This window comes from Lampris incognitus, chromosome 1 (genome assembly GCF_029633865.1).
Source record: "Lampris incognitus isolate fLamInc1 chromosome 1, fLamInc1.hap2, whole genome shotgun sequence".
In the NCBI taxonomy this organism is placed as follows: domain Eukaryota; kingdom Metazoa; phylum Chordata; class Actinopteri; order Lampriformes; family Lampridae; genus Lampris; species Lampris incognitus.
Genome location: NC_079211.1, coordinates 112,151,125 through 112,169,469, shown reverse-complemented (window position 1 = coordinate 112,169,469; position 18,345 = coordinate 112,151,125). Strand labels below are relative to the sequence as shown.

The 18,345-nt window shown below is 43.4% G+C and overlaps 1 protein-coding gene across 1 annotated transcript; it reads left to right on the top strand.

The window, feature by feature from the left end:
• Positions 1–2,697: 2,697 nt before the first annotated feature.
• Positions 2,698–14,840, top strand: im:7150988 (Golgi-associated plant pathogenesis-related protein 1). The gene is made up of 6 exons (XM_056294438.1): positions 2,698–2,779; positions 3,309–3,335; positions 7,345–7,554; positions 13,092–13,169; positions 13,437–13,589; positions 14,708–14,840. Exons 1-6 carry the CDS (start codon positions 2,701–2,703, stop codon positions 14,710–14,712), a joined length of 552 nt encoding a protein of 183 aa, XP_056150413.1. The 5' UTR covers positions 2,698–2,700; the 3' UTR covers positions 14,713–14,840.
• The last annotated feature ends 3,505 nt before the right edge of the window (positions 14,841–18,345 follow it).

Genomic DNA, 18,345 nt, shown 5'->3' with positions numbered 1-18,345 from the left:
TAACACAGCCGCCTGTGGTGCGGGCGACCCGGGTTCACGTCCCGGCTGCCCCTGAATTCACTACAATATGTTTGGCTTTATACTGTAGCGAATTCGGGGGGCAGTCTGGGAGACCGTCGCCACAGCCGGGACGCGAACCCGTGTCTCCCACTCCGCAGGCGACAACGTTAACCAGTCGACTAAAGCAGTGTTTCTCAACCGGGGGTCCGCGGACCCCTAGTGGTCCGTGGTGTAATTGCAAGGGGTCCGTGAAAATAAAATATCTTTAAAAAAAAAGATCCTATGACATTTATAGAAATAGGATTATTTTACTCAAATGTGACTGATTCCTTTATCTACCTAAACTATAAAGGGTAACAGGACTTTTTTCTCTAATTACATCTGTTTCACAAGTGTAATTTATTGTATTTTAATAAGAGATCTCGCTCCCGTTTGCATTGTTAAAAGTTACTGCATAAAAATTCTGTTGTTACATATATCTGAAAGTTACTGATTACATATTCTGTTTTGTTACATATATATCTGAAAGTTACTGCATAAGAATTCTGTTTTGTTAACTATATCTAAGTTACAACTGAAAGCTCTTATTTTTGCCCCAAAGAGTGAATAAATGCTATAATGCAATTTAAAATGCAGTTTCTACTGTTTCTATCAAATTTCAACCCCCCTCCCCAAGATCAGGTGGAGGGGTCCTCAGGGTAGATCTAAAATACGCAGGGGGTCCAGGACCCCAAAAAGGTTGAGAACCACTGGACTAAAGGGTCTGACCCGTTAGTCAAGAAACAACGTGTCTACTTATCCGTGCACGTTACACTACCCCTCTCCTTCGGCTCACGCCTCTGGCCGCACGCGCTCCCGATGACCTCACTGTCTCACCATCCCACTTCTGACACCAATGTAGCGAATTCAGGGGGGCAGTCCGAGAACCGCCACAGCCGGGACGCGAACCCGTGTCTCCCACTCCGCAAGCTCCAACGTTAACCAGTCGACTAAAGGGTTCGACCCGTTAGTCAGGGACCAACGTGTCTAATTATCCATGTACGTTACAATACTGTATAGGTTTTCCTAGACCAATCAGTGTCAGAGGTATTCACCATTAAAGTCTGGTGGGTTTTCCTGGATGTTTTGAGATTGTAAATATGCAGGATTTGGTAACATGGGAGCACTGTTTGCTCGCGTACCAGCTGCAATTAGGTTTTAATGTTCATGTAGGTACAATGGAAGAGCTCCGAGGTGCACCTGTTACTCTGCTAACAGCTACACAACTGTTGACACAACCGCACTAAAGTTTATTCATAAACTTTAACTCTTGTTTTGTTATCTTTTTATTATTGTGGACGAATGAATATTCACAGCCCTGACGCTTCTTCCAAATCTTGAGTAAGTTTATTAAGCTGTAAAAGAAAAACACAACATTCGTCATATGGCACGGCGGCTCAGGACTACTGCCTGGCAGCAGAAGGTCCTGGGTTCAGAACACAATGGGGTCCCCTGGGTCTTCTTGTGGTGAGTTTGCAGGTTCCCCTGTGTTCCTCTGGGTTTCCTGCCACCCCAAAAAGCCATGGATGTTGCCTATATCCCCATGCCATTGCTGTTGAGCAAGGCACCGGTGAAACAGTTACCCATTTGCTGAGGACAAATTCCAGTTGCTAATGAATGATTTTTTACCAATGTTTATTTTCCCCCCGACGACAAAATTCTATTTTGCACATTTATGACTGGCAACAAAGAGCTGCAAGTACACATGTTGGTTTCAAGTACACATGTTGGTTTCAGTGCAGCTGCCAGTAGCAAAGGAAGTATCATCTCATTTTGATTAAAAAAGGACCCCGAGCTGGATGCACAGTACACATGTTGCTGTAATCTGTGAATTATGGCCCTGGAAGTAAAACCAATAACATCACAATAATGACGGCCAGATGCTTTTGAAGTCTGCTTGTTGTCTTTAAATAAGGCTCGAGCTCATTAAAACCGCTGGTGACTGTAAATTATCCCTGTTGGGTGGCAGGAAGAAGTGAGCGTCTGTGGTTGTAGGGTTGTAGCAGGGGTGTTTACTGCGACGTGCTCGGTTGTGCCATAACCTGCCCTTCCAAACCACCACTCTCATTACATAACCTAATCACGAAATTGTATTTGCGCAATACTTAATAGCAAATAATTCCTCGGCGCTTTTAAACGTTGAGAAATTGTTGTTGAGGACATTTTTTTAGGGCGGTGACCCGGACCGAGCAACCGACCCAGCATTCACCCTGTAGAGAGAAGTAAAAACGCCATCTAGACATGCATATATGTCCTCAGTCAGTTCAAACTCCTCCATACATCGACTCTATTTTCAAGCAGGCGACCAATTATTTATTTATTTATTTTAGATGCATGAAGTGAAATGGGAAAGATCGACTCTGCAGAATAGGGCTCGCAGATCTTTAATGGCGCCCGAGTTATCTCGTCTTCTTTCCTCGTTAGTGATAAAATTCATTTGTTTTACACTTTCTGAGGCTGGCTTTAAAGCCTGCACCACCTCTCCACCCTATCATACTGTCATTGTAACAGGAAGGATGGGTGATGAAGCCTAAACACGTTTGTTTTGTTGTTTGATGAGAAAGATAAATATTGCATAAGTCTGCATGCATTGTTGCAGGCTCCGACACAAGAGAACATTGTTTTAATCCGTCACCATCAGTTCACCTGCCCGGGGAGGCCATGCCAAACCTGCTTGGCTTGAGGTCCATTTATCTGAAGACTGATGCAGAACTGGCATCTTGTGTGCATGACGTTCAGGGTTTGTTTCATGGCATCATTAACATGCAGCTTTTGGGATGTAGTAGAAAGTGCAATTTATTGAATTCCGCAGTTGCCGCAGTCTAACGAGCTACATGCACAACCACTAAAGAGCCATAGGCGCTCCTCTAAGATAATTACAGGCTAGGAGTGCGCGCGCGCGCGTGTCTCCTCCTACAGAGGAAGACAAGGAGGGGAGAGGTCCAGCTCGTGTTTATAAATGGTAGCTTCAGGGACAAAATAAGGGAAAGAGAAAATACCTGCAGACTGCTCAGCGGTGCACCGCCTATCAGGTGAGTCTCACACACCATCAGGTGCTCGGAGGAGGAAGGACGCTTGCATGCTGCCATTAGACCGTTGATAAAAGACCAGTTTGTCGTCATCACGATACAAAGTGTTGCTTCGTTCTATCAAAGGTGCCAGATGTGTGATTTCTGTAATGGAATCAATTGATTAAATTATTTAGAAATGATTTGAGATTTTTTTTCTTTCAATGCATATCTCCTAACTGCCTTTCTTTTCCATTTTAGACCCCGAATCTTCAGACACAATGGCAGGTTGGTGTATTATATTAATATGAAGCGTTGACGTGAAATACATTTTCAGAAGGATCTCATTATTGTGACGTAACAACGGACTAACACTGCTGATTCCATCTTTCTGTGTAATATTACCTATTATGAATATCTATATCATTTTACATCATTAATATCTATGTAATATTACACATTATGAATATCTATATAATATTAAACATTATGAATATATATGTAATTTACATATTATGAATATCCATATAATGTTACATATTATGAATATCTATATAATGTTACACATGATCCATTTGCATGCTGACTCGATGACGTTACAAGTTAAACTTCCTCTGAGCACTAAAATCTCTTCAGATTACTGCCGGGCGACGCTGAAGGCAGTTTTGCATGGGATATCATTGTACTTACCATGGTATCTGCTTAATATGTAAAAACATACACTCCGTCACACATTTTAGACTTCGTTTTGTGAGAAACGTTAGGAACTAGATTAACATTATCATTACTTTAGAAAACATAGTTGTGTATTGTGTATCACGATATGACAAACATCGCTGTGTCAGCCCGATGCAATTAATATTTTGATATATAGATATAAATATATCTAATATATAATACTGTTATATACATAATATTCAATTCCATTCCATTATCCAAACCAATCCAATAAGATACATGCGTGTGTGTGTGTGTGTGTGTATACATATATATATATATATATATATATATATATATATATATATATATATATATATATATATATATATACACTACCGTTCAAAAGTTTGGGATCACCCAAACAATTTTGTGTTTTCCATGAAAAGTCACACTTATTCACCACCATATGTTGTGAAATGAATAGAAAATAGAGTCAAGACATTGACAAGGTTAGAAATAATGATTTGTATTTGAAATAAGATTTTTTTACATCAAACTTTGCTTTCGTCAAAGAATCCTCCATTTGCAGCAATTACAGCATTGCAGACCTTTGGCATTCTAGCTGTTAATTTGTTGAGGTAATCTGGAGAAATTGCACCCCACGCTTCCAGAAGCAGCTCCCACAAGTTGGATTGGTTGGATGGGCACTTCTTTGAGCAGATTGAGTTTCTGGAGCATCACATTTGTGGGGTCAATTAAATGCTCAAAATGGCCAGAAAAAGAGAACTTTCATCTGAAACTCGACAGTCTATTCTTGTTCTTAGAAATGAAGGCTATTCCATGCGAGAAATTGCTAAGAAATTGAAGATTTCCTACACCGGTGTGTACTACTCCCTTCAGAGGACAGCACAAACAGGCTCTAACCAGAGTAGAAAAAGAAGTGGGAGGCCGCGCTGCACAACTGAGCAAGAAGATAAGTACATTAGAGTCTCTAGTTTGAGAAACAGACGCCTCACAGGTCCCCAACTGGCATCTTCATTAAATAGTACCTGTTAGAGAGAGCCTGGAGAGGTGGAGGTATGCACTGGAGAGAAGAGGAATGAAAGTCAGTAAGAGCAAGACGGAATACCTATGTGTGAATGAGAGAGAGGACAATGGAATGGTGAGGATGCAAGAAGTACAGGTGACGAAGGCATTTGAGTTTAAATACTTGGGGTCAACTGTCCAAAGTAACGGGGACTGCAGGAGAGAGGTGAAGAAGAGAGTGCAGGTAGGGTGGAGTGGGTGGAGAAGAGTGTCAGGAGTGATTTGTGACAGAAGGGTACCAGCAAGAGTTAAAGGGAAGGCTGACAAGATGGTTGTGAGACCAGCTATGTTATATGGTTTGGAGACAGTGGCACTGATGAAAAGACAGGAGGCGGAGCTGGAGGTGGCAGAGTTGAAGATGTTAAGATTTTCATTGGGAGTGATGAAGGACAGGATTGGGAACGAGTATATTAGAGGGACAGCTCAGGTTGGACGGTTTGGAGACAAAGCAAGAGAGGCGAGATTGAGATGGTTTGGACATATGTGGAGGAGAGATGCTGAGTATATTGGGAGAAGGATGCTGAATATGGAGCTGCCAGGGAAGAGGAGAAGAGGAAGGCCAAAGAGGAGGTTTGTGGCTGTGGTGAGGGAGGACATGCAGGTGGCTGGTGTGACAGAGGAAGATGCAGAAGACAGGAAGAGATGGAAACGGATGATCCGCTGTGGCGCCCCCCAACGGGAGCAGCCGAAAGTAGTAGTAGTAGATTATTATGTAATATATTATATATATTGTGTTATGTTATTATGTAATATACTATATAACGTTATATTATCATTATGTTATGTTATTATATATGATGTTATCTACTCATATATTTTCGTAATGTGTGTGTGTGTGTGTGGTGTTAGTGTAGATAGCGGGACTGAAAACTAAAGCGCTTATGATCCCAATTCTTTTTGGAGGTGGTAGGTATTGTCTCGGAGAGTAAGGGAAAAATCCCAGAAAATTAAAATTATGCAAAATATGCATTTTCTAAAAATGGCTAAAAACCACTTTTCTCGACATTTCAGATGATTCTGAGCATTTGGGGGGAGAGAGTTGGAGTGGGGGGGGTTTAGGGGCAGGGGGAAGGCTGTTAGCTGGCAGGATGAAGAGGAGGGAGATTTAGACGGGTGGATAACCAAACCGCTACATTGTAGCGGGGTTCTTCTAGTACATTATATTCGTCGTCGTTGGCGTCTCTCGTGTCCGAGGATCCATTCCAAGAGATTAAGGTGTGTGCGTGAAAGGAAGATGGCTTGTCAGTCCAAGGTGAGAATAGGAGAGACGGGAGCAGCGTGGACAGGGGGTGGTAGAGGGCGGACCCGCTCCTGCGGCTCTCTCTTCTTGGCGGATTTTTCGGCGGCGGCGCTTTTCTTCTGCCTGCGTTCGTTTGTCAGTTTCTTGCCATAAGCAATCATCAGATTAACAGCTGATGATTGCTTATGGCACGAAACAGGCTTGTACTGTCTCAAAGAATTTACTTGACTCACTGGATTATTTTGCTCTATTTGTTGAGCACTTTCCCTATATACATATATAAAATGCCTGCTGGGATAGGATAAGTGGTCTGGATAATGGATGGATTGTTATGCTCGCGCACCAGAACCCGACCCGTGTGGCGAAACCCAAGGCAGACAGACACAGGATGACTTCAAAATCCAAAAAGGTGGTTTTATTGTGGGAGGGGAATGTATGGTGCGAAAAACGTTCTGTTAGTGGGATGTGTGAATAAACCATGTGTGGTGTCCCGTGGTTTGCGTGTATGTGTGAGTGTTCTTAGCCTATGTGTGGTGCGGTATGTAAATGACCAGGAGGTGTTGAAATAATGTGTGTGCACCTGGCAAGAAAGTCCAGTCCGTGATCCAAGAGGGGTTGTCCGAGGAAGTCCGGGTCCGAGATCCGGGAAGTCGAGTCCGAAAGGAGGGGTCCAGGTAGAGGGACAAGGGGGGAGATCGCAGGAGAGGTCCGGGGAAAAACGTGAAGATCGCTGGGGACGAGGGAGACGCGGGGAGCCGTGGAAGTGGCGGAGGGAGAGTCTTGGGAGGAAACAGAGACACGAAGATAAGACACTGGGGAATAAACAGAATGCAAGGAACGCTGAAGGGCTTGTCAGAGGTTTACCGCAAGGTTCAGTACGTCGAAGCACGGAGTGGTGTTCTGGGAGACTTCTTGTAGAGGGCTGCCTGATTGCCATAGGTGTGCCTGATGGATGATGGCAAACACCTGGTGCAGTGCAGCTCTCGTCTCCTCAGAGCGCGAGCCGAGCGCTCGGATGTTTCCGGCACGTCCGAGCTGGGGGAGTGGCTTGAACGTGCCGGGGGGGCAGCTCAGGACGGTGTAACCACAACATGGATGGATATATATTATATATAATATAAATATTTTGAATTATGCAATGAATATTTCTGAAAATGAAAGGCAACAAATGGTGATGATATCCAAAGGAGTTGAATCAAGTGCAACTGGACTTGGATGAATGAGAAAATTCACAGACAAATGGTGATGTTGAATTATTGCCCGGCCCTGCTTCAGACGGTTCAAACAAAACGTTGTCTCGTTTGTCCACAGATGAAAGTTTCCAGCAAGAGTTCCTTGACACCCACAATGACTACCGGCGGACACACGGCGCTCCGCCGCTCACCCTCAACAGTGACCTGTGTGCAGCTGCTCAGAAATGGGCCAACCACATAGCGTCCATCAACACCCTGCAGCACAGCAGCACCAAGGACGGAGAGAACATATACTATGCATCTAGCTCCAACCCCATTAAACTGACAGGTAGGTTAAAACATTTAGAACAGCGTTGCACTGTTATCCCCCGCCAGGCGGATAGCCTCGAGGGGACTGTGCGCTTGTCGTGCGCATGCGTGTCTGTCCGCAGCTAATCTCGCATACCACCGGACCGATCAGGCTACATTTATTCGTGCATAGTTATGACTGCACGATGAAGAACCTCTCGTGGTTGCGTTGATTAAAAACCCTCGCAGAACGTTTGTTCTTGCTACCGCCCTCCCTCTCTTCATTCATTCTCTGGCTTGCTCGACCAACGCCTGCGCGCATGCGCACAATTGACTTGGATAGGGCAGCGACAGTGTCATAACATTATGTATTCTGGTATGAGTGTTGAAAGTAAACGAGACGTCGATCGTATTTCGCAAGTCAGCAAATCATCGAGAGGGGTCTGTCTGCGGACTGGGGTGGAACGTGTAGGGGCAGGACTTGTTGCTTGCTTGCTTGCTGGTTGTCCATCGTGCCCGATGATGACCATCTTCTTCTATTTGTGGGTCCTTTGAGGACTCAGATAGCAGAAGATACCTGCGCAGAGATGGTTTTTAAAGTGGCATGGGGGGTGCGCTTCTCCCAACGCCACATGACTTGATTGTAGAGGAGATGGTTCCGATGGCAAGGGGGATCCCTAGACGACCGGCACCTCCACACAACTGCAGGGAGCTGCCGGAAATCCAGTTTTTCGGAAACCGCCTCGAAGCGTGCCGCCACAGCTTGCTTTTCTGTTGGGGTAAGCTCCCTTAGCCTTATGTCTTCCAGACTCACCCACAAGGCAGCGGGGCAGTGGTTGATAGGTGCCAGGGCGTGTCCACCAGGGTGGGCCTGCACACCATATCTCTGGGGCCCACTGCTGCTCCGAGATCCCCTGCCAAGTTAGCCTGGGGCCGCAAGACCCCAGTTACCATGTGTGGCCACGGGGAGGCCTGGCAGGAGTCTTGGTGAAGGAGAGGCTATGTACTGGCAAGGGAAGGCTTACACGCTAGGACGCTTCCCTATTCGCCACAAAGGCTAGCCAGCGGCAGCAAGCTAAGGGCAGGAAGGACACAAGCGGGTTGGAAGAACACATGCACCTTCCCTCCAACTACACACTGCTGCACTAGACGCATCACAACACCCTGTGTGTATGTACACACACACACGGCAGGACTTGTAGCAGGGCTCCCACCACTTGCCCTAACCTCAACCTCGGCGCTCGGGGGGGGGGCGTTTCTTGTACTAGGGGGCGTTTCTTGTACTTGAGGGCATTTTTTGTACTGGAAGGCATTTCTTGTACTGGAGGGCGTTTCTTGTACTGGAGGGCGTTTCTTGTACTGGGAGGAGTTTCTTCAACGGGCAAGCAGACGGTTCTTGTGCTGATGTGGGCGTGTGATGTACTTTGTGGGCGTGTCTTGTATGTTACGTCCCCGTCTTGGAGTCCGCAGACAGATACTGTTGAAATCACCCATTGTTGACCTCAGCACAGGAGAACCAGAAGAACACTGGATCAACCAAAAAAATGTCGGCTTATTCACCTCGCCGCCATGTTTGTTTAACTGACATCATGAGGAGGATTAGATGCAAAAGTGCCAATGTTAAAACTCCCACTATAAAAATACCATTTTTTTCCCTCTCAGCAACGACAGTACAACATTTACTATGGCTGAGCTGTTTTCTTACTGTTTTATAGCTTTAGAATGAAGGAAAATCATTCGCCTTCATTCATTTTATATCATGAAAGCCGCAATGGTTAAACACATTGGTTAAACACACTGAAGTCTTTTGATAAGGGCCCCTTCTCTCGGTAGGCAAAAAAGGGGTGGTTTGTCTGTGGCCATGTCTGAGCACCAGAGAAGGGGAGCTACGTCTGGTGGACATCTGCACTCTACTGAGTGCATTCCTCTAGTTTAACCTTTTTTCATGCCTCATTTTATATATATATATATATATATATATATATATATATATATATATATATATATATATATATATATATACATACACTACCGTTCAAAAGTTTGGTATCACCCAAACAATTTCGTGTTTTCCATGAAAAGTCACACTTATTCACCACCATATGTTGTGAAATGAATAGAAAATAGAGTCAAGACATTGACAAGGTTAGAAATAATGATTTGTATTTGAAATAAGATTTTTTTTACATCAAACTTTGCTTTCGTCAAAGAATCCTCCATTTGCAGCAATTACAGCATTGCAGACCTTTGGCATTCTAGCTGTTAATTTGTTGAGGTAATCTGGAGAAATTGCACCCCACGCTTCCAGAAGCAGCTCCCACAAGTTGGATTGGTTGGATGGGCACTTCTTTGAGCAGATTGAGTTTCTGGAGCATCACATTTGTGGGGTCAATTAAACGCTCAAAATGGCCAGAAAAAGAGAACTTTCATCTGAAACTCGACAGTCTATTCTTGTTCTTAGAAATGAAAGCTATTCCATGCGAGAAATTGCTAAGAAATTGAAGATTTCCTACACCGGTGTGTACTACTCCCTTCAGAGGACAGCACAAACAGGCTCTAACAGGTACTATTTAATGAAGATGCCAGTTGGGGACCTGTGAGGCGTCTGTTTCTCAAACTAGAGACTCTAATGTACTTATCTTCTTGCTCAGTTGTGCAGCGCGGCCTCCCACTTCTTTTTCTACTCTGGTTAGAGCCTGTTTGTGCTGTCCTCTGAAGGGAGTAGTACACACCGGTGTAGGAAATCTTCAATTTCTTAGCAATTTCTCGCATGGAATAGCCTTCATTTCTAAGAACAAGAATAGACTGTCGAGTTTCAGATGAAAGTTCTCTTTTTCTGGCCATTTCGAGCGTTTAATTGACCCCACAAATGTGATGCTCCAGAAACTCAATCTGCTCAAAGAAGTGCCCATCCAACCAATCCAACTTGTGGGAGCTGCTTCTGGAAGCGTGGGGTGCAATTTCTCCAGATTACCTCAACAAATTAACAGCTAGAATGCCAAAGGTCTGCAATGCTGTAATTGCTGCAAATGGAGGATTCTTTGACGAAAGCAAAGTTTGATGTAAAAAAAATCTTATTTCAAATACAAATCATTATTTCTAACCTTGTCAATGTCTTGACTCTATTTTCTATTCATTTCACAACATATGGTGGTGAATAAGTGTGACTTTTCATGGAAAACACAAAATTGTTTGGGTGATCCCAAACTTTTGAACGGTAGTGTATATATATATATATATATATATATATATATATATATATATAAACTTATAATTAAATATTTTACTTATATATTTTATATATATTTTATTTATAATAGAATATAAAAATTATATATTCTATTATTATTATACTATATATTATACAGTTAAGGTCAAAATTATTAGCCCCCGAGGAACTATGGAACATTTCCCTAAAATTCTGCCCAATGTTTGCATCATTCATAAAACTTTACATAGTAAAACATTCACCAATGTTAGGGTCCCTATTGGGTACATTTTGGAATATAAAATAAATCTTCAGGTTTGCTTTATACCAAATGTAGTGAAAATTGAGGTGGTCAAAATTATTAGCCCCCATGTGATTTTTTGCTTTCAAAACACACCTGAGCAATCAATCAGCTTTCAAAACACACCTGAGCAACCAATCAGCACTGACTGAACTTTACTTTAGGGACTCCAATGAACAGGGCTAGTGGCACTTGAACACTTGATTGAGAGGAATTACTCTTAAATTATTTGTAAGAAGTAATTTCATCATGCCAAAAAGTAAAGAAATCAGTCTGGAACTCAGAAAGAAGATAGTGGACGCTCATCTTAAGGGGGGAAGGCTATACTGCCACTTCCAAGCGTTCCAGTGTGCAGAACAGCTGTGCGTTGCATCATTGCAAAGCACAAGGAGACAAATTCTGTCAGCAACAAACCTGGGCCTGGTCCAAAGTGCAAGATTTCAAAAACTTTGGAGAGTAAAATAGTCAGAGATGTCAACAATCCCTGGATCTCTGCCACGATGACTGTTGCTGAACTGGCCTCTTCTGGACTTGATGTTTCAAGGAAGACTTTTGTGAGGGCTCTTCATCGTGGTGGGCTTCGAGGTCATTGTCCAAGAAAAACTCCATTGCTCACATCAGAGCCAGACTGAAGTTTGCCCATGAACATTTGAAACATGGGCATGAGCTTTGGAAGTCTGTCCTGTGGTCTGATGAGACTAAACTTGAGCGGTTTGGGCACATGGATGTTGCTTTTGTTTGGCGAAGGAAGAGAGAGGCCTTCAATCCTAAAAACACAGGTGCCACAGTTAAACATGGTGGTGGGAGCATAATGCTGTGGGGCCGTTTTGCTGCTTCAGGCACAAGGAACCTTGTTTGGGTGCATGGGACCATGAAGAAACAAGATTATGTTGACATTTTGAAGGATAACGTAAAGAAACTGCTGCCAGTCTAGCTTTAGGTCACTGTTGGGTCTTCCAGCAAGACAATGACCTGAAGCATACATCCAAGTTAGTCCAAAACCTTTTGAAGGACACCAAAATCAAGGTCCTGGAGTGGCCCTCTCAGAGCCCAGATCTCAATCCTATTGAGAATCTGTGGCAGGAGCTTAAGATTAATGTCCATGCTGGAAAACCACGCAATTTGGATGAGCTGAACAATTTGCCATGGAAGAATGGGATAAGATCCCTCAAGAGACATGTGCCAACCTAGTTAGGAACTACCATAAGAGGTTGTTGTCAATTGTGAGTCAAAAAGGTTACACTATTGACTATTAGTTGTCAGAGGGCTAATAATTTTGGCGTTGTCATTTTTGTTTTTTCTTATTTCGATTCAGCGCATCAGTAAAATTTCTTAATCAGGCTTAGTGGAGATTTTGTCTTTGTTCTTTTGGAAGCAATTAAACTATAAACACTTTTGGTTATTGTCATTTCAATGGAAAAGTTGAGGGTTTTGTTTGATTTCATAAAGGGGAATAATAATTTTGACCTTAACTATTATATTGTATATTATATAATATCATATATAGTGAAATATAAAATATACATTTTAAATATTTTACTTTATAATTAATTATATAACTTACAACTAAAAAAATTACTTGAATCACTGGATTATACAGATATGATTATATATATATATTGCTCCTTGTTTGTTCAACACTTTCCCTACCGTTGAGAGTTTCATGAGGTTATCTATATATTTAGTCTTCCAATAGCCTGCAATTTACAGTCCACCTAATACATTTATGCTGTTGTTCCAAGTTGAGCCCTGATAGGAATGTTGCTTGTTGTTTATCTGCATGTTTTCTAGCCCCATTAACCTCAGTGCCTTAGGCTTTTTGTTTGTGTATTGCGCTTTTAAGTGAACACTGTTCATGATCTGTCAATCACTGTTTAATTCACATAACTTTATTTTGTGCTAGGGTAAAGGGCATGTAAACACAGGTCCGTCAACACGTACACAGGGCAGAACAACCATAAATGTAAATACATACTACATGCGTCTGAAGTCATTAAGAAAGTGTGTGTTTAAGCAGGATGCTGGGGTTTGTTTTAATGTTCCCATCTCCTGTATGTGTGTGTTTCAGGGAAGGAGGCTGTGGAGAACTGGTACGGCGAGATCAAAGACTACCAATGGGACCAGCCCGGATTCAACATGAACACTGGTAATCCTGCAGTTCACTTGACCAGTTAGAAACCATGTGAAGTTCACAGTGACTGACTACTCTTACACAACATGCAATTTCCAACCGGGCTGTGTGAAGGTCTGGTTTATGTATTCAAGTTCTCCCTCAGCAAACAGGCGAGGCATCTTCAAAGCTAGTAAACCTTTTTCCTTACCCACTGACTGAAAACTCGTTTTTCCACCCGTGTCATCGAGTAATAGTTTAACCCTGCTGAGACTCGGGTGTGTCTTGTGGCGCCCTCTGCAGGACACTTCACCCAGGTCGTGTGGAAGGACAGCACTGAGCTGGGCGTGGGGCAGGCTTCAAACGGAAACAGTGTGTTTGTGGTCGGTCAGTACAGGCCCGCCGGCAACATGAACGTTGCGGGCTACTTTGAGAAGAACGTCCTCCCTTCATCAGGTAGGAAAGTTCCTTAATCGGCTCTGTGCACAACTGTAGTCCGCTGACTTCCGGTTTCTACTGCAGCGGTCATACCAGTTTCCTGTTTGTTGGCGCGCGCTATTGACAATGGCATATTTTGAGACCGTCCTCCACCAAAAACGGGACCCCGTAGGTGGTTTGTACAAGCAGCTTATTACGACCTACAGCTACGTTCTAAGCTATTTCCTCGAGGTCGTCCGTAATTATAACACGCGACTTTCTCTGTAACAATAAGCATATCCTTCCATAAGCTATCGCGAGAACGAATATTAATAAAAGCAAAGCTTAATGTCACATAGCGGTTATAATGTCCACGCTAGCTGACTTGCTAACTTTTAGCTAACGTTAAGTTACCTCTTATAACGTTATTAATAGGTAAACATACTGCCAATAGCAATCTTAGTTACTATACTAGATGACGAAACAGCACAAAAACGCACTGACTACATATTCTATTGTTCTCACATTGTTTTAAAAACACACAATGCACAGAGGCGAAAAGTATCTGTGGCATATCTCCTGTCGCCGGTAGGGGCGCTATTCAAGAAACGCTCCTGTGGGTCGTATTAGAGGACAAACAACCTACTATGTGGTCGTATGGGTTGGAGGATTTGTTGCATATTTTTCGCGATGCCTGCAAGATTTAGCATGGATAAATGTCAACCACATGCACAGAACTGTCGACAAACTTTCACCTGCACCTACCAGTTACGTCCACAATTATGAGGACGAGCGTACCGACGGACGGAATTGTTGGCATAATGTACAAGTTGAAACTTTTCACCCGTTTGCTGGTAGGTGCAGGTGAAGGTTTGTCGACAGTTGTGTGCATGTGGTTGACATTTAACCATGCTAAATCTTGCAGGCATCGCGAAAAATATGCCATTGTCAACAGCGCGCGCCAACAAACAGCAAACTGGTATGACCGCTGCAGTAGAAACCGGAAGTCAGTGGACTACAGTTATGCACAGGGCCGATTGCGATCAATGTTTGGGTTGCAGTCACATTTCTGATAGAGAAAAGGCTACAGTTGCATACGAGCGTGCTGTCCACGTGCTAGCACATGTGCTTCACCAGTGTCAATTGTCACTTTCCAGTGTAAAGGCTGTGCATTTTACAGCTGGCAGACGGATGGAGAGCCCACACAACACCTCCACTTCCGGCAACAGAGAGAGAACAAAAACGACCTGTGCACTTTTCTAGATGAGCGAAACAACCCTGCTACTCTTCTTCATGTCTCATCTCTGCAGCTTTATCTCTGTACCTCTCTCTGTGAAGCTAATTAAACATACTGTCTCTTCTGCAACTCATCTCAGTCACGTGTCTCCATGTTGTTGTTTTATCAAGGTGGGTTGTAACTTTTGCACATCTCCAGATGTCTACAAACGAACACAATGCTGTAGCTCTGAAAACATGGCGATATTCTTAAGCTGCCCAGATAGCAAAATTGTTGTGGCCTGGACCCATCCCACACCCGACACTTTCATCCGGCCCACATACCGCATGGGATGATGACACTTGGGCAGTCTGCTCCTGTTTGCCAGATCTGGGCCAGAACCAAACCATAGCAATGCTGCATGTGCCACATATTTGACAAAGGTGGCCCATATTTGTTTTGTGATATTTGGGCCAGGCACGGTGGCACAGTGGTTAGCGCTTTTGCCTCACAGCAAGAAGGTCCTGTGTTCGAGCCCCAGGGTAGTCCAACCTTGGTGGGTCATCCCGGGTCATCCTCTGTGTGGAGTTTGCATGTTCCCCCCCCGTGTCTGCGTGGGTTTCCTCCGGGTGCTCTGGTTTCTTCCCACAGTCCAAAGACATGTAGGTCAGGTGAATTGGCCGTACTAAATTGCTCCTAGGTATCAATGTGTGTGTGTGTGTGTGTGTGTGTGTGTGTGTGTATGCTGGCCCTGTGATGGCCTGGCGGCCTGTCCAGGGTGTCTCCCCGGCTGCCGCCCAATGACTGCTGGAATAGGCTCCAGCGACCCTGAGAGCAGGATAAGCTGTTCAGATAATGGATAGATGGATATTTGGGCCATATTCAGCATTTACCACACGGGCCACTTCAGGCTCACATCCATTTTGTCAGGGCCAGAAGATGGCCGTCAGTGCCGCATCATTGCCTGAAGTGGCCCACATCCGGATGCTGTCTGGGTGACAGCCATATCACCGGAAACAACTGTGAATAAATCACATTTATTTTGGCAATGTAAAAGCTCCTAAAAACACCCAGCATTGCTAGCTTTTAAGGTTTATTGAACAAATTCATCATTTAGCCTTTTTTTAACTTTACAATGTCTGTTGAAATAAAAACAATGAAGTAGAATACGTTTTATAAATCAACTCAAAGTACTATAATTTTATTTTAGTCACATGAGTACTGTTAAAAGCCAAAATTTACTCAAGTACTTTAAGAAAGGTAGTTGTAGTTCATTACTTTGTGTCTCTGTCAGGAGCGTTTATACGTTATGAATTTGAATATCAAATTAATGTCGTCACAGACCACATGGTCTATGAAAAGGATGTTATTCAAGTCAGGAAAGAAAAAGAAATTCAAAATTTTCATATCTAACTTAATGGCCAGGTTTTTTTCTTTTTAGCACCGATAGCAGCTGTGAGAACAGTCAGCCTTTCTGTCTGCAGCTGGCGTGTATTAACAGCATTATGAGTCTAGCTAGGTATAGCACTCATATATAATATATAATATGACATCTTCAGTCAAAAAAGGTTGAATCAGTTCATCTGGACACAGCGTTTACTGACAGATACGTGTCATCATCATCTAAGTGACCTCTTCAGCCTCAACTGGCTGCAGGTGTCCCCACCCTTATAAACAATACAGTGGCATAATGACCGAAACCAACGACCAGTTTCATATGCAAATATGGGCGTGACCACTGACCATGTGAACTATTCACAGAATATTTGCAGTCACAGCATTGTAAGATGGTGACAGATGTACTCTTACAATAGTACACCGCGTCTCAGTTGCTTTCAACCCCCAAAACACGCTGCGTCAGAAGTTGGTCCACACCAAGGATCGGGTCTCCTGGCACAAACACAGCAATATAGTGTATGCTGCTAAGTGCCAGGTAGATTGTTGTGACTTGTACATCGGGGAAACAGACACTGGCCAAGAGGATGGCACAACACAGGAGAGCTACCACATCAGACCAGGACTCCACAGTCTACACCATCTAAAGGCCATTGGCCACTCTTTCAGGATGAGGATGTGCACATCCTTGATAGGGAGGAATGCTCATTTGAACGGGGAGTCAAAGAGGCCATCTATGTGAAGAGGGAGCGACCAACCCTGAACTGGGGGAGGGGGGCTAAGAGTACATCTGTCACCATCTTACAATGCTGTGATTGCAACCATTCCCCAATCCTCTGTGACTAGTACACATGTCCACTGTAACTCAAGTTAATAGGCACACCCATATTTGATCATGAAACTAACTGGTCGTTGGTTTTGGTCGTTATGCAGCTGTATTGTTTATAAGGGTGGGGACACCTGCAGTGAGTTGAGACTGAAGAGGTCACTTAGTTGAGTGATGAAACGTTTCTGTCAATAAACATTGAGTCCAGATGAACTGATTCAACCTTCTTTGATTTTCCTACCTGGATTGAGCTAAAGACATGATGTCTTGATAAATAGATATATCAAGACATGATGTCTTTAGCTTGCACACATTGTGTATGAAGCGCCCACCCCCTACTCTGTGTCTACAGATGCCGTGAAAGGGAATAATCTAGGAAGGTGGGGCTACGGGCTCGTATACAAATACTACTCTGAATAAGAGTTAACTATACCTAGCCAAATTAAGCTTAATGAACTCTCAACTTATTATTCAGAACGAAATAACTGGACCAGACAACCTCCTTATATAAACAGGTAACGTATTGAATTTAGGAACGTGAATAAAGTAAAGTTGTGACAGCAGCAATGCAAAAAAGCGCACAATTATCAATTATGTCAAATACCACAAAAAAGGGAAACGCAAATAAAGAATGTGACTCCAGTCAATAGTTGCACAACCAATACCTTTGTGCATCTCAAGTATACCAGTGCTTTTGATATGGGAAAATCATCTAATATATATGTTAGGGGTAATGTGAAAAAACGGTTAATGTGCAAACTACCCGGTTAATGTGCAGATTACCCAACGGGGCGGTTAATGTGCACATTACCCGCCAGAACGGGTTATCTGCACATTAACCGGGTAGTCTGAACACCACCCGTTTGGATGGTTAATGTGGATGGAACGAACCTGCAACTCATCTTTTTACGATATTTTGATATTTAAATCAGCAATAGGCCTTTAGCCTAATGACTCATGGAGTGGGGCCATCTGAGGAATCACAAGTTGTGGTAAATGAAAGAACAGATGTTGGCGATATCATTCTGTCTTTACATCAACGTTTTCCCCCACTTGTATAATGAGGCTATTAGCATCAAAGAACACAAAAATGAGTCCTCCTCGCGCTCTATCTGATCCCTGATATGAATGAATAGCCTAAAAATTTGACAAGGGTGAAAAGAAATATCAGTCTCGGCCATCTCACATCAGGCTGCTATAGCCTACTCTCACTGGAGACATGCGTCATTCAACCAATCCGAAATGGGAGCGGGAACGATGACGCCAGGGAAACTCTGTTCGAGTCCAGGAGAGCTCTGTACACGCCCACATAGCTCAGAGCGGGAATGATGACCAAAATCCAGCGATGAACCTACGTA

What these genes read in the sequence shown, in the direction of transcription:
- im:7150988 (XM_056294438.1), top strand. Translation starts at nt 2,701, where the DNA reads ATGCCAAACCTGCTTGGCTTGAGGTCCATTTATCTGAAGACTGATGCA. An exon ending in TTGTGTGCATGACGTTCAGG is followed by an intron (nt 2,780 to 3,308) that starts GTTTGTTTCATG and finishes TTTCCATTTTAG; the next exon opens with ACCCCGAATCTTCAGACACA. An exon ending in CAACCCCATTAAACTGACAG is followed by an intron (nt 7,555 to 13,091) that starts GTAGGTTAAAAC and finishes TGTGTGTTTCAG; the next exon opens with GGAAGGAGGCTGTGGAGAAC.